Source organism: Saccostrea echinata, unplaced genomic scaffold (assembly GCF_033153115.1).
Source record: "Saccostrea echinata isolate AGI-Se365-2 ecotype Australia unplaced genomic scaffold, CSIRO_AGI_Sech_v1 ptg000006l, whole genome shotgun sequence".
Taxonomy (NCBI): Eukaryota; Metazoa; Mollusca; class Bivalvia; order Ostreida; family Ostreidae; genus Saccostrea; species Saccostrea echinata.
The window spans coordinates 16,112,662-16,130,000 of record NW_026889755.1 but is presented as its reverse complement, the minus strand read 5'-3'; the positions used below and the strand labels follow the sequence as shown (position 1 = coordinate 16,130,000).

Sequence of the window (17,339 nt, the reverse complement as noted above, 5' to 3'; positions counted from 1 at the left end):
TATTAGCATAGAAGTTCAATAAAAATATCAGAAATGCTTTATTTAAAACGTAGATAAATACTAATTTAAAAAAGTGAGGTCAAGGTCAAAGGGAAAGTCAAGGTCAAAAAAGTTGATGCAATTGATAGCTCTCAGCAGTATCTTTCAGCATATGAAGTTTGATAAATATATCTTGAATTGTTTATTCAAAACTGATCTAGACACTAATTTAAGAAAAGTAAGGTCAAGGTCAAAGGAAAAGTCAAGGTCAAAAATTTTGATGCAGTTGAAAAGCTTACATCAGTATGTATCAGCATATGACGTTTTATTGAAGTCTGACATGACAAACACTATATGCCTCGACCATATTCATGGCAGGGCATAAAAAACTTGAATCTACACTATATGAGGATGTTTCCATATCAAAATGACTAACAAGTAAATTCAAAGAATTGTGGTCCCCTGCTTTCCGTGTCCTAGTGGATGGGATGCCATTATTTATGACATATTGTTTCAAATATGCATGCCCTATCATATGTCATTCAAAAGTAATCACCAAAGTTAAAATTTTTGAAAATTAGGTAAAACATCAAGGTCAAGGGGTAAAAAAATCATAGCATGCTTGGAAACATCTTGTTACAGGTAATGTACATGTCAAATATAAAAGTTCTATCTCTTCTCAATAAAAAGTTATAAGGAAATATAACATTTTTGAAAAGTAGGTTAAAGTTCAAGGTCAATGTCACAGAGTCAAAAGTCATGATATATTTAGAAAGGTCTTGTCACAGGTAATATACATGTATAATATGAACGCCCTATCTTTTCTCTTTCAAAATGATCATTTAAAATAATGTTAAATTTTTTGAAAAGTAGGTCAAACTTCAAGGTCAAGGTCATGGGTTCAAAAATCATGGTATGTTTAGAAAGTTCTTGTAGGTAATGTACATGTGAAATATGAAAGCCCTATCTCTTATTATTCAAAAGTTATGACCAAGGTTAAATTTATTGTGACAGACGGACAGACTGACAAATGGACAGACTGACAGACAAATGAGATTTAATGTACCCTAGGTCCCTTTTGTGAAAACGGACGACAATAATGCCCTTGCTGTTCATGAGAAGAAGATTTATGATGGAAAAAATCCCCTGCATTTTTCTATGTAAATCATTGGATCCCCATATGTGGCCCCACCCTATCCCAGTGGGTCATAGTTTTAACAAATTTGAAGCTACACTAAGTCTATGTAAAGAAGGTTTCAACTTTTTGGGCCCAGTCAGTGGTTCTTGATAAGACTTTTTTAAAATGATACCACCAAATTTTCACTAATTCTTGATTATCCCCCCTTGAAAGAGGGTGTGACCCTTCACTTGAACAAACTTGAATCCCTTTTACCCGAAGATGCTTTGTGGCAGGGTTGGTTGAAATTGGCCCAGCGGTTCTAGTGAAGAAGACAAAAATGTGAAAAGTTTACAGGTGGACAGATGGATGACAAACAAAATGTGATCAGAAAACCAGAAAAACTCAAGTGAGCTAAAAACTGATGATCACAAGTACTTGGAAAGAGTTACAGTATTTGAAAAGCAGTTTTTTTTTTTCATGCATTGTTTTCAGAAGCTGAAAAGGTATGACTTATATCATGTTGAAAAAACTTCACATTTCAGAAAACAGTATGATTAAAAATAGTTAATTAAGGTGCTTTGAATAGCAAAATAAGCTAAACTGGTATAGCTAATTCAACCACAGAGCTTAGTGAATTTTAAAATGCACAACCTTGTTGTTAAATGTCCCTCTTGGGAATTTTTCACTCATACGGAGACACCACCACTTAAAAATAATGAAGACATACAAGTCAGATTTGAGGTTAACATTCATTTTAGGAGTTTTCAACAATTAAGACGTAAAAAGATAACTCCTTCTCCTTGCCCCTTCCCGTTCCCAGACCCCTGTTTGTTCATGTATGCAAACTAGTCTAATACTTTGGTTTGACATAAAAAAATGTGAATATACAGTGGCGCCGCGGTAATCCGGACGCCAATAATCCGGACGCTTCACCTTCCGGACGATATTTTTGGGGAACCGATTTTTTCCACATTATTATGTCTCATTAATCCGGAAATTCGCGTTCCGGATCCGGACGGTCAATTTTTACTACAAAACGTAATATTTCATTGAAAAATGACTCGTTTATCCGGACGGCAATTTTTGGAGGAGCGACTTTTTCACACCTTTCTTGCAGTAGTGACAATTGTTGTAAAAACATTGTTCGTGGAGTCAGTTTGAAGGCGGTCACCTGTGACCTCCAAACAATAGGTCTATAATGAGCGTGTGTTAAAACTGTTTACCCCAAATAATAATATATCATAAACTCGAAAAATTTAGCTTATACTGTGCATTAATTAAATATAAATCCGTTCAGAATAGAATTAATTGCTAACCATGTATAAATTTATAAGAATTTTGGAGAGTTGTAAATAAAACAAGAGGCCCACGGGCCTTATAGGTCACCTGAGTATCATGCAACAACTTCGCCACAATGGATTCATGTTTTAAACCAGAGGCCATGAAATTCACAATTTCGAAAGAGGCACACTTGCTCATCATAATTTTACATTGAGTAAGCTTACTTAATACCCAGAAAGAGAGCAGAGGATTATCAATGAATTAATGCATTTTCACTATGTAATCATTAGAGCCCTGCCCTAACACCAGAACCATGATGCAGGGGCCATAAAATTCACAATTTTGGAAGAGGCATCCTTACATATCATAACAATACTCTTAGTTCATCAGCTTAATACCCAGGAGAAAAGAAGAAGATTTTCAAAGAATTATTGCATTTTTACTATGTAATCATTAGAGCCCCACCCTAACACCAGAACCCCTGACCCAGGGGCCATGAAATTCATAATTTTGGAAGAGGCACCTTTACTCATCATAACTATGCATCAGTTTGTTTGTTAAATACCCAGGATCAAAGAAAAAGATTTTTAAAGAAATAATGCATTATCACTATATATTCAACAGAGCCCCACCCTAACCCCAGAACCCCTGACCTAGGGGCCATGAATTTCACAATATTGGAACAGGCACCCTTACATATCATAACTATACTCTTAGTTCATCGGCTTATTACCCAGGAGAAAAGGAGAAGATTGTCAAAGAATTATTGCATTTTTACTATGTAATCATTAGAGCCCCGCCCTAAAACCAGAACCCCTGACCAGGGGGCCATGAAATTCACAACATAGGAATAGGCACCCTTATTCATCATAACTATGCCTTCAGTTTGTTTGCCCAGGATCAGAGAAGATTTTTAAAAGAAATAATGCATTTTCACTATACATGTATATTCAACAGAACGCTGCCCTAACACCAGAACCCCTGACCCTGGGGCCATGAAATTCACAATTTTGGAAGAGGCACCTTTCATCATCATAACTATGTATTTATTTTGTTTTCATAATATCCAAGAGCACAGAAGAAGCTTTTTAAAGAAATAATGCATTATCACTATATATTCAACAGAGCCCCACCCTAACACCAGAACCCCTGACCCTTGGGCCACGAAATTCACAATTTTGGAAGAGGCACTCTTTTTCATCATAACTATGTACTTAGTTCATCGGCTTAGTACCCAGGAGCAGAGGAGAAGATTTTTGAATAATTAATGCATTTTCACTATATAATCATTAGATACCTGCCCTAACACCAGAACCCCTGACCCAGGGGCCATGAAATTCACAATTTTAGAAGAGACACCTTTCCTCATCATAACTATGCATATTGTTTGTTTCCTAAATACCGAAGAGCAGAGGAGAAGATTTTTTAAGAATAATGCTTTTCACTACATATTCAACAGAGCCCCACCCTAGCACCAGAACCCCTGACCCTGGGGCCATAAATTTCACAATTTAGGTAGAGGGCTCAGTGCTTATTACATTCATGCCAACAGTTTGCCTGCTTGATGCCCAGGAGTAAAGAAGAAGATTTTTAAAGATTGCATTAATTCTGATGGTTTTAGCCCCACCCCTCAGGCCCCAGGGGGGTAGGGGTCATGAATTTCACAATTTTTACTCCCCTTCACATATAGATGCTATGTGCCAAATTTGGTTGAAATTGGTTCAGTGGTTCCAGAGAAGAAGCTGAAAATGTTCAAATGTTAACGCACGACGGACGACGGACGACGCACGACGCACGCCGACGGACGAAAACAGATAGCAATAGGTCACCTGAGTAAACTCAGGTGACCTAATGAATAATACATGTAAATCACGAGATTTCGTTGTGATATTGAGTTTCGTAAGTTTATCAAAATACGATTTTCCTTTTCTCAAAGCGTACATTATTTGAAATGTTTTTTTTTTTCTTTTCATAAGACAATTTATAAGGATAGTTACATAGTTCAAGAAAATATCTTTCTATTTAATACACTAAGAAATACGTAACTGGCGTTAGTTATAAATGCCGATCACGTTTTTTCAAGGTTTATAACTTAGAGTTTATAGAAAAAATATTGAAAATCCTGAATATGCCTTGTGTTTACGTTGAATGTTTACAATACGTACACTGATGACACTGTTTAGTTACATACTTTCCTATGCAGAGTATATACATGTATGCAGTTAGTCATTTGAACATTCTCAATGGTGATAATGAACATATTACCTAATATGAGCTTGAATAAATTTTAAAAAAAAAAGCCGAAATTTGGTCAGCCCATGTAACCAGACGTCAAATAAAAGGCTAGATCAGTTTCCTGTGTTAAAAAAGAAGTCTCAACATAAAATTGCTTATCCATTTTTCATCGTGTAAATAAATTACATTTTATTTTTTTTTCTTTTTTGAATATTAATTATTTCTTTTAAAACTACAAAAATAAAGGTAAAATGAAGGTGTTTTTCTTTGCCTTCACATTATACCACTATACCTGCTTTAAAAGGGTCTTTTTAGAAGTGATTCACTTATCCGGACGATTCATTTATCCGGACGATTTCGTTGGGGACGGAGGCGTCCGGATTAACGAGGCGCCACTGTATACAAATAGTTTAATGGTCCATCTCTTTGAATGATTTTCATTCCTAATTCTAGGAGGGTACATGGGTTGACCCAAATTCATGAATGAAATGTCAAGTAATCTTATCATTGATGCACTTTTATTTAATTTGATGTAGTCATATTATGAACATTTCCAGTTCATTAAGAGAGTGGGGATGACCTCCAGGGGTTCATAACCTTAAACCATTAGATGTACATAACATAATAACACAAGAAACAAAATTATGTATAGTCAAATGGAAAAGTTTTCTACTATTCAGGAGTCACATGATCATTTGTCATTTCAGGGACAGGGAGCAGCTAGGGAGATTGGAACCCCCCCCCCCCCCCCTGGAATTTGCAGAGTTATTTAAATAGGACTATATACTGATTTACAGAAGCAAATAAAAAATGACTTTGGATGCCCTCCCCCTTTAAAAACATGGACCCCACCATCATTGTTTTTATTTTGTTTGTTTGTTTTTGTTTGTTTGTTTTTTTTTTTTTTTGCTTCTCAGGAAATTCTGCGCTGAATTTTTTTTGGACTGAGGTGTGGACCCCCCCCCCCCCCCCCCCCCGGAAAAAAATTCCCGGATCTGTGCCTGTAACTGAATGTAATGTCGACAACGGGAGATAACTCTTCTTCAGAATGCGAAATTCCATCTGATCCACTCTCTACCATCGGCTCATACATTCAGTGGCTGAGAGAGAAACGAACGACAACTCTGCATAGGAGATTGCCGATGATCTTTGATCCTTTTTAAACTTTAACCTAACTATTTGCATTTCGGTTTATTTTACCCCAATCTATACTTAAACTTGTACTTACCGACTGTCATAGGTCCTGTCAACTTCATGAAATATAATCCAATTAAAACACAAAATGAATTAATTTCCACTGATATATATGTAACACTGCACCATGTCACATGGCATGTGCAATCTAAAAAATGATTATGGTAAAACTAGTACTCGCACTGGTAGGGTGAGGCAAGCCCAATGTGATGTAGAAATTTTCAAAAAGGTGTTCACATACATGTACATGTACATGTACAGTACAAGAACAAATTCTAAATTATCATAACAAACGATGTTTTAACATAACTTTGCCATCTAGGCCTATTTCCAAAAACAGGCAAATTGTGTGTGTGTGTTGGGGGGGGGGGGGCAAAATTGATTGGGTATGGCTTTTCAAGGAGGTTTTTGCCTAATCAAATACTAAAAAAAGTTTGCACATTTTGATAAATTCATCAAAAATGCTTTGTACTGAAATAATATTATTTGTTGTTGAGAAAATAAATTTAAAATGTTCCAATTATGGGCCAAAAATTTAATCCCCCCCCCCCCTTTTATCAAAATCTAATTAACATCATTAATTAAATTCTGTTATTTCAGACTGGTAATGAATTAAGTATATGAAATGCGTATAAAAGATTCATGGGTCACATGGTCACCTGAGCATTTTATGCTCGATTTGACGAATACATGTACTGTGTAAATTATAGAATTATTTGGACTTTTTCCTTGGTAAGCCCAATATGAAGGAGTGTGCATTTAGAGGCAAACACCTTAGTGCGGGTATTACTGTCTTATGACAGCATCTAGTTTGATTTAAACTTTTTTGATACAGTTTAGATTTTAGATGATGAATTTGAAATGGATGTCTGAAATTTAATTTCATCCTTTTTTGTAAATTGGAAATATTAGGATTTTGTAAGCATTGGTCATTTCATTTGGTACATATATACTAAATGTAAAGAAAAAAACCTGTAAAGATTAAGAATAAAAATTTGAAAATGTTTTGATAGCCCTTTACCCTAATTTTTTTTCTGAGCGAGGTGAGGAAATGCAACATACACTCTGAAGTGAGCCTTAACATGTGTAATTATAATTTTTTGCTGGGCATAAAAGGTTTTACTCATCTATAAATGTCATTATACACAGTTTAATCACTTCCTCTTTATTTAAGGTAGAAAAAAATGCACCAAAATTTTGACAAAAGTTACTAAAAGGACAAGAGATATACCCTTTTTGCATAGTAATTTTCATAGAAAATTTATATACCCAAAATAATGCTTTCCCCTGATACAATTTTGTTAGTTTTTTTTATTACATTAGTTTTTTGTTTTTGTTTTTTGTTTTTTTTTTTGCATTCTCTAATAAAAAAGATGCAACCTTTACCATTTAGCTCTAGTAAGCACAAATATATGACACTGCCTACAAAGCAACTTTTTCAACCTAATTCATCAAAAACAATGCAAAATAAATTCAGAACATATTATTTATGAAAACTTACTTGAAGTCTTCGTAACCCTTTTTCCAGTTGGCTGGTGTCTTCTCATTGGGTTTTCCATATTTATCTAGAGTTCCTGCTAGAATCATTTTCTTTTTCTGAGATGCTACTGGGCCCAGCCCCCACTTTCTCGGGTATGTGTCTCTTTCCATGACAACCCTTTTGATCTTTGCCACTATTCCATGGTCACATGTAGCCATAACTGCGGTAGTCATCTGAGCAATAGCTAATAGAGAACAAAAATCCCTTTAATATTTCTGGCATCAGTTTGTACTATAACACAGATTATTTCTAATGATGTATGAGTTTTCTCAATCACACTCCACCATAATTTTTTAATACTGCTTTTCATAACATTAAATTTTGTATGCCTAAATTCTGTCTTTAAAATCAAATACACACCTAGAGCAACTGCTTCTCCTTTTGTGGTTAAGATCACAATTTCTTCATTTACTTCAATTCCATCTTCATATCTTAGGACACCAGGTAACATAATTTTAGCTCCATAACAAACAGCATTCACCTGTTTTAAAAACAAAAAAAAAAGAGACTTTGACTGAAGGTACTTTGAGTAAGATGTTGATGACAAAAAATGTCTCTTTAAACTTGCACTTAACACAAAATAATCAAAAGCCTGAAAGACTTCAATGGCATCGAACACGAAAAACAATTTCAAAAACATTTTTTTTTTAATTTAAAGATAGCAGTAGGTCAAATAATTAACTAATAAAAATGTTAAGTTTTAAACAAGATGTCAAATTTACAGTCTGGGACATTATGCCATGGTCCGAATAGAGCAGGGTTCGAACTGACTAGACACCGTCGAACATGTTCATGCTGGATATCAAACTCATCTTTTTTCAGTCAATTAAAGAACTATCAAGGACTTAATGAATATTATTCTAATTGTCAATGTCTAAGCATTGTTTTAGTGCATCTAAACAACAACCATAACTCGCTCTGTTGCGACTACGATCGAGATATGATCAGGCGTGGTAGGCCTATACGGTAAATGCGATATGGAAGAAATGGTGAAATACAGTAATAACTTCAGTTTTATGATAAAATTGGTTATAAGACTGTAAAAAGTAAGGTTTACAGTTGGAAATTCAATTGTTTTAGTCTTCTAGCATTCGTATTAATTTAATATTGTGGTTATTTTACCGCCCATTAATATAAGTTGTTTGTGTTTACATGGTTCTCCTTCGTAAATGTTATCGCCATTTTCACAGTATTTGTGTTTTTTCATACTCACTTATGTTATAATGGACTCTGCATCAAAATATATGATTAAACCCTTAACAAATATGACCAAATTATGACAAAATAGTACCCCTAACAAGTTAAATGATATATAACACTCCCATATTCTAGACAATAAAAATATTAAAGATTTACTACCTAAAATATGGGGTATATTTTGCGTTATGCTGTTGCAGCTGAAAAATGGCTTTGTTTTCCAGTTTTTGTTTCAGGAGATTTACGATAGAAACTCTTAGTTATAGATGTCAAATCATTGTGAAATTATCCCTCTTTTATATGCAATTTACTGTAAGTAAATCAACAAAATATTAGCGAAATAATGTTTAAATATGTGAAAATGCAGATACGTTATGAAATTTAATAAAATTCTACTGTTTGAACTTGCAGTTTAAAAAAATATATGTTAATGCATTACTCTTACTTTAGGTTCATTTTAAAATTAGAGTTAAATGATAAATGAAACAATAAAGAAAAGTTTGAGTGGATTCTTCGAAACTTTAGAAAATGACACATTTTCTTCTTACTGGCATAAAAATGTCCCAAAATTCTGTAGTGTCCGCAACATGTGCTTATTCTGGAATGTATTATGAATTATATTTCTTTTATTTTACATGTAAGAAGCCAGTACAGCTACTAATCTATCTACCAAAAAATATCAGACTTTAGCTCAGTGTTGCTTGGAATTCTGGCAAATATATTGTGTTTTGTAGAGTCCGCAACGCTGTAGAGTCCGCAACAGCTTTTCAAATTCAAGTTTCTTCAAAGAAATGTAACATGATTTCAATTGATCATCACTATAATTGTCCAAATACTCAATACAAATATGTAAGGTTACAAAACTTAGTGGAACTATGACTTCATACTTTGAATAACACCCATAACGACTTGTTTATACATAATATTCAAAATCTTTCTTTTGTCAGTCTTATGTTATATACTGAAAGTTAATTTTCATGTGGTATTTAAAACTGAGTAAGTGGAAACTAAAGAATATATCAAGATGTTAATTGTTAATTAATAAGTCTAGTTCTAATTAATACAGTTGTGTTGCGGAACTACCGTAAGTTTTGGGGTATAGGTCGATACTTTTTTTCTCAGAACCGTTGGGGTCGCCCAATTTAACGAATCGACCTTTCTAAGGCTCAAGTTTATGAAAAATGCCCCCAAATTAGTGAAATTTACGTCAATTTCAAAACAAATCTGTGCCATTTTCATAACTTTTTAAATTATTTTACCGAGAAAAAAGTACTAAACAATAAAGAATTAAATATTTTTCATTGATTTCTTACAAAATAAGTTCCATTAAATATCCGTCGATGTACAAAAAAACCACATTATTTCATCTAGTAAATAATGTCTCAACGTATATTTACAACATGCTGTGTCCATCTTGTGAAGTTGGAAGTCGCAATCGCTTACTAAAAATAAAACCGCAACCGTATCAAAGTTTAAAATACGGAAGCGTTTTCACAATCGCAGTTGTAATCTTTTTTTCCATTTATTTGTAACAATTAATTGAAATAGTATACCTAAATATTTTTTCATTGTCTTGTGATATTTATTTAAATGTAAAATACGTGAAATAAATTGTTGCCAGTAAATTCCTAAAATTATTTACCAAATATACCGCTTGTCATAACTATTTTGTTTTATATCCCAGGGGGTACACTGAATTATACAAAGATTGGCTTCTAATAGAATTTTAATTGTCTGACAGATAAAGGGATATACACTGTGTACACATAGGTGTTAACACCTGTGTTGGTTAAAACACCTGCGGGGCATGATTAACAGATCCACGTGCCGTTACAGGGGTATTAGTGCTATACATCATTGAACAAACAAAACTGTGAAATTCATAATGACTGTTAAATTGCGAATGTACTCTCAATTAAATTTATTTTTTCAGCAATATCTCAAGCAAAATTATAGCATATTAATATAACTAATTTCAATTGCTCACTGTTACATGTACTGGTAATAGTCATTTGCGTGTTTTAGCAAATCCCTGGACAAGAAATATGAAAATGGCGGTCATCGAAGTTAATATTGTACCCCGGTAAATAACGTCGGAATAAAAGAATGTGTCCAAGATGTTCTAAAATGGAAATGATTATTGTTTGATTTCGGGTATTTCCCTAATAATAGCTGTTGTATACTACCGTATTTATGTGTTTAAGGACAGAGTCAAACTACGACGGCATTGAACAGGCAAGTTGGAGAAAATACGTTATATCACAATTCAAGGAAATTTTAACTATGTTTGTATAAAACACTATTAAAATGCTGTACTCATAAAAATACCAGTTTATTTTCTCAATACGTTAATATCACGGGTTAAGTTAAAGAGGTTTACATGTTCTGATACGTAGTATATACGTAAGAATCTCTAGAAAATCAATAAACAAAGCCTCGTCCTATCTTCCGGATTCGTCCTATCTAAGGATTTTTTAAAAATTTCGGCTGAAAATGAGCCTTTCGACCTATATACCCCATCGACCTATACCCCCAAAATTACGGTACAGTAATAACTATATACCACATTCATTTATTATTTTCACTTTTTATTTCATTAAATATTTTTGAAACGTAAAACACTTCTCTGATATTTTGCTCCTTTGATAATACAATTAGTTAACTGGATTAAGATAACAAATGGTGATTTTTGTACAAGATAACACTTCAAACTTACTGGTATATGTATGGGTTTTATTTTCCAGGCCGGATAGCCATTTTTGACTAGCCTTTTTTATTTCCCTATAATATAACACCATTCACTGTACATATAGAACTAGTTAGAGATTAAGATTTTCAGTTTACTCCATTAAAACCAAATATGGTGTCATATAGCAATATTTCAATATATTGTAGTGTCCGCAACAATTTCAATACTGAAAAAAAATTACGGATGCCTCAGTAAATTCTTTAATTCATTGAATTTATCTATAAATCTATTTGTTATATATAACTTCTTTAATTGTTTTAAAATAAGTAAAATCATAGACATTTTTTAAAACTGCAAAACAATTATACATCAAGAAATAATTAATGGTCCTTGTTATGTGGTTATTTTCATCTCAATAAACCACATTCTGCATCTTTTGATATGATACATTTTCAAGAGTTGATCCGGTGGTATATAATTCAGCCTAGAAATGAACATTTCTCAACAATTATTTTTATAAAAGTGACAAAAGATTATTCTTATGGTTACTTGTAGTGTCTGCAACAAAAATGCTATGCATTTTCAAAGCTAGACAAGATACAAACGAAGATATCCAGGGTGTTATGACAAATGTATTTGAAATTTAGAAGTATTCAATTTAATTTTCACATGATAATTATATAGGTCTTATGTGTGATTGTAAAGGTAGATAAACTTAAGGAAGGGAGATAAATTAGGCAAAAAAATTAGCAAGTCATTAATGTGAATAAAATTTTTGTTTTCAAAGAGAACCATAAGATTTTTCTTTTATTTCACTGCAATTAGGTACATAATGAAAACCTGCAAGAAGTTTGGAATAAATAAATATCTTTAATATTTTATTTTAGACATAACAGGTGTTATGTAGTGTCCGCAACACAAGGTCTCGCCCAAAATTTGACTTCGCATAACTTTTTTTGTAAGAATGCTTATATAAAAAAAATTTGGGACTCATTTGCATAGGTATTGTACTTTCTAGAAAACATGTCAATAATGTGCTGTTTGACTTTTTATTTTTTGGTTCAAGTGCAACACAATTAGCACAAATACTGTGAAAATGGCGTATTCATGTCATTCAACACAGCCTTTCTTTAGAATTTCATCCGCAAGAACTGACACGTTTTTCTTGTGTGAAAATAAAAATTAAAACAGGGTATCTTTGTTATGTGACAATTTATTTGTAGATATAATTGATGCAATTTTATTTTCAAGCTATTATTCATGTGAATATTTTCAAAGAAATCGATGCATTGTTATTGCTATTTTCTTTTGCGGATGCATGGACTGACACATTCGGTCGCGTAAAGTTTGGTCACCCACTACATCGCATTCGAGCTCAAGAGCTCGATGCCATAACAAGCTTTACTTTCTAAATACACATGTATCTTTGACAAGCATTCGCTCTAATTTTATTTTTATTTATCTGATTTTATTACAAATCTAGAGAATTCTAAACGTACAATATTTTGTACTTCAACTGATCACTAGAATTCCATTAACACATAAATCTTTGTCTTTGACGAGTATATTCTACCGTATTTGTCAATTAATCTAAAGATTTCTACGTAAACTCACTGCTGTATCTTTCATGATGATTCTTTTATGTGATGTTAATAACGCCTCCAGAGGGTTGATCACCCGCCTTAAATAAGACTCGTCTTTGTGGTGGTCATACATCCACTGGGCATCCAACACGTCATGCATGGTGTACAAGTTTGCCTGAAAAATCAATACACAGTGTCACAAATACAAGTACATTTGATTTCCTCCAAAGAAATTGCTTCTTTGTTCAAATAAATGGTAAACTTTTCTCATTCATACAACAAAAAAAACCTGTTATTTAATTAACAAGGACATCTACTTAAAACACTTTTGTTTTCCAATCTCAAACACCCACCTTTTCTGACATGATACCAGATCTAACTCGTCTGAGTTCCTGCATTTGTCCCCCGACCCCCAGAAAGAGACCGAGATGTACACACATTGTCCTAATGTATGTGCCAGCTTCGCAGCTCACCCAGAAGATACCTGAGCAAGGTGTGAAAGCACCATTAATGTTAGACAGTAGTAACCTTGCATTCTGCAGATTATAACTTGCCTCATAGTTTTACAGTAAAAAATACAAAATTATAATAAAAGTATTTAGTTCTGAATTTGTGTTTTGATTATCTGGCACAGTTGCCATCAAAACAAGGGTGCTTTACAAAAATAATTTCATATAGATTGTTCCAGTGTTAAACAAAATAATGGAATTTCTAGCATTCATGTTACAGGATAAATCAATGCTCTATTTACCCATTGCATCATCCTTATTGTACTCCAGCATCTTGCATTCGTACACAGTACGAATTCTCAGCTGTCGCTTCACGGCAGAAATCAAAGGTGGTCTCTGGAACAGTGCCCCGGTCATCATCTCTAATTTCTGTGACATAAAATTCATACATTCTGCATGAGTTTGACGTACAAAAACAGGGATACAAAATAAGTTGAATACTATTTTTCCTTGTTTTTTTATTTTGCATGCCGGTACATATGATTAACGTAAATCTTTTACAAGCTGATCTTTTATCTTTTTAAAATGAACTGTAAACAAGAACCCAATCACTTTCTAACTTGAAGAAAAATTTACTATTTTAAGAAAATTTTCGCCATTTTTTATGGCATGTTTATCCAATTCACCTGTGCCACAAGCTTTTCATCATCTACTACACTGTGGAGCTTGAAGATACACACATACTCCTTCCCTGCTCCTTGCTGTGACTTGACCAGACGAGTGGCTCTCTCTACACACACAATGAGGCACCCCGTGACCTTAGGGTCAAGGGTCCCACTGTGTCCCGTCTTCTGTACCCGCAGGATTCTCTTCACCCATGATACAACCTCATGTGAAGATGGATTGGCTGGTTTGTCAAGATTGATAAAGCCACTTCTATAAATCATAATTGAAAAGGTTGCAAAAGTGGAAGAAAAAAAAGACTTTAAAATGAGAATACTTTACAAGAATTCACTCTGTATCTTGTAATTTGGTGGGAAGAAACCTACTTGATATATTCCTGTATTGGTCTTTTCAATGGAGAACAACCTGCTGGAATGGGGGTATAGTGAGCAGTCCTCACATTCAGTTTGTCAAAATTCTGCAAACACACAAAAATTAAAAATTAATTGTTTGCATTTCTGAACTGGATAAAATATTTTCAAATTACTTTTTTTTTATTCATGTTTTATAATATCTATGTTATGACCCATGGCAGAGTTAATAAAGATTTAATGAGCAATCTTTAACATAATTTTTTTTATCTGCATTTAAATATCTTCTTTACCTTGAGTAGCAGTGGCCATTGTGATGTGTCCAATTGTTCCACAACAGTGGAGGGCTTCAGAAGAAAATTCTCCGAGTGTTGAGCTTCCTGCAAATATAAAGGTATATGTAACTGGCAAGGAAAATGCAATGGACCAGACCAGGATTTGAACCTGGGCCCACTGAATCACTAGTCTGGTGTTTTACCAACTGAGCTTTCTGGCCACTGGCAACCAAACCTGCCTGACCACCATAATATCTTGTCATGTGACAGTGAAACAAGGGTAAGCATTCATATTTACTCAAATAATTACATTAGCCTACATGCTAAAGTGTGTGACCTCTTACTATTTGCAGGAAATAATCAATCCGCTCTCGACTTCTTGTATGATAAAATTAACATTAAAATTGATTAAGTTATGAGTCTTATTGTGTATTTATGCTAAATTTTTTAGAGACAAATATACATACTGCAACATCAATTGCTCCACTCTTCCTCTTTTTCTTCTTGTGTTCTACAAATATTACCAAATAATGCAATCTATGTCACAAGACGAAAAATATACTTATTAGTATTGAATAACTATTCCCAAAATTTACCAATTTCCTGCATTTGATTTTTGATTTCTCAGTAAAATGAATACTAAACCTAAAAACTAATTTGAGTTATTATATCATAGGTAAAATAAATGTATTTGGATAGTATAGTAACCTACATAGCTATAGCTGATAACAAATCACCAATGCTTTTTAAACAGGTTGGGCACACCCCACCAAATGGTCATTTATCCCCCGTTTGGTGGACAATCTCCCATATCGGAGACGAATTTTACTGACCAAATGGTGGACTTCTTTATTCTTTTCCAAATTTTATTACAATAAAGCAAAAGCGCATTTGTAGAGGCATTGGGGAATTTTAGTGAACATATTTCGCTCACAATTTACACAATTCGGTCGATTTTCCATATGGAATTTCTCCATAACTTCCTAAAAACGATACCCATAGTTGTCCGTAACAGCCGAAGTTCCTGATCAATCGATCAAAAAAAAATTTGATTGTGTCTAGTAGGATAAAAATTCTATTTTATCCAGTGCTTTAACTCTTGATAAGTTAAGTTTCAATCGCTTTTTGGATCTTCGTCAATATTTATTTGCATAAAATCCCGTTAAACACGAGCTCCTCATTACTTTACTGGTCTGGTGGGCACTTATTGCTATAAAGTTTAATTTTCTAGACTTGAACGTAATATCTGTTGTTATTTTTCTTTAAGGATGAACTTGCATATTCCATGCGAAGTTTTGTGGTTTAATATGTATATTACTGATGAATTTAATATATTTGATAAATAATTTTCAATAAAAGATTTACAAAGTGTCTTTTGCAATTATTCTTGTTTTCGTTCCAAGTACATCGTTTTAAAACAATAATTATATCATAATCTAACTTCATTTACTATTTTTATAGAGAACAAAACTATTGCGTACAAAATAAAACGAAATAAAGGCGAAAACTTATTTTTCTTTTGATTTCCTAATTGAAAATTGACACAAATGTGCCTCCGTAGTAAAATCCGACTTTTGACCAGGTTAAAAAAAGATCATCGTTTTTTATTGGTTTGCATTATTTGACTGGTTGCCCGGATAATCGAAATAGAAAGTAAAGAACATGATTGACAGGTGCAGCATCGTTGGAGAAGGAGGGAATTTTCTTTTTGAGTAAAAATGGAGAAACATTGCACTTGTTTACGTACGTGACGTTTTTTGTCAAATTTTTGAACGACTCTTCGCAAAAAATTGCACGTTGAATTTCCGATTTTTTTCACTGAGAACACCGATAAATATCTATATTTTATTCCACATGGTTTAAAATTATGCGCCATTCCACGCCATTCTATGGAATTGAACACAACCATTTTTCTCTCCCAAATGGTCAGTAAAATTCGTCTCCGATATGGGAGATTGTCCACCAAACGGGGGATAAATGACCATTTGGTGGGGTGTGCCCAACCTGTTAAAAGCATTCCAAAATGAAACATAATAAATCTGACACACTTTACAGAACATTAATTTTTTATCACACTACTCTGCACATCAGAAATAATCAATGTATCAATAATACAAAGAAAGCGTGATAAAAAAAAAAGAGACAGTTTTGTCGGCTCTGGCAGACTTGCAGCTGTGTCAACCACGTGTGCAATCGTGAATCTTCATGCAGCGCAAAATATAGAAACGGCAGTGATGTATTAGTCAACAAACCTTATCAGAGTATAATTTGCACTGCAATGTAAAGATAATACAGCCCCCTAATGCCTGAATACAAAGATATAATAATTCTTTTTAACTGTTTTTCTTACCGCTTTCCGCCATTGTTATTTACGGAGCACGTGTTCTACAAAACATTAGAGGAGTTCCGAAGGCATATTCTAAAATTGGTTCCAGGATAGGAAATCCGCTACAGTTTCATAATGATAAATTCTTGTAGTTGATTAGGAATATAAAAAAAATAACTCTTTGTTTACAGATAATAAATATATAAATTAACAGCAAAATTTTGATTCGTATTGTTAGAAGGAATTTATGTACAAGCCTACAGAATCAATGCATCTTCAAAACGTTTCACCTATAATAAAATTTTCACTAAGCGCTTCCGTAACAGAGGTGAAGAAAGTGAAAGTAGAACAGAGTTGCATCGATGCTTCTCATAGAGTTTGTCATTGATATATTATTACAACTTGTAAGTAGTATTTTTAGGTATGAATATGTCATT

At 33.4% G+C, this 17,339-nt stretch overlaps 1 protein-coding gene across 1 annotated transcript in view; it reads right to left on the bottom strand.

Annotated features, from left to right (window-relative positions):
* LOC133180569 (H/ACA ribonucleoprotein complex subunit DKC1-like) overlaps nt 1–16,988 on the bottom strand; it is a 20,852-nt gene extending 3,864 nt beyond the window's left edge. Inside the window, exons 1-10 of the mRNA XM_061315053.1 lie at nt 16,927–16,988; nt 15,044–15,087; nt 14,595–14,681; nt 14,317–14,408; nt 13,954–14,203; nt 13,570–13,696; nt 13,172–13,302; nt 12,850–12,993; nt 7,710–7,830; nt 7,311–7,533 (exon numbers count right to left, since the gene is read on the bottom strand). Of these exons, the coding sequence (XP_061171037.1) occupies nt 7,311–7,533; nt 7,710–7,830; nt 12,850–12,993; nt 13,172–13,302; nt 13,570–13,696; nt 13,954–14,203; nt 14,317–14,408; nt 14,595–14,681; nt 15,044–15,087; nt 16,927–16,939 (1,232 nt within the window). The 5' untranslated portion in view covers nt 16,940–16,988. The remainder of the gene's footprint in view (nt 1–7,310; nt 7,534–7,709; nt 7,831–12,849; nt 12,994–13,171; nt 13,303–13,569; nt 13,697–13,953; nt 14,204–14,316; nt 14,409–14,594; nt 14,682–15,043; nt 15,088–16,926) is intronic.
* Nucleotides 16,989–17,339: the final 351 nt, after the last annotated feature.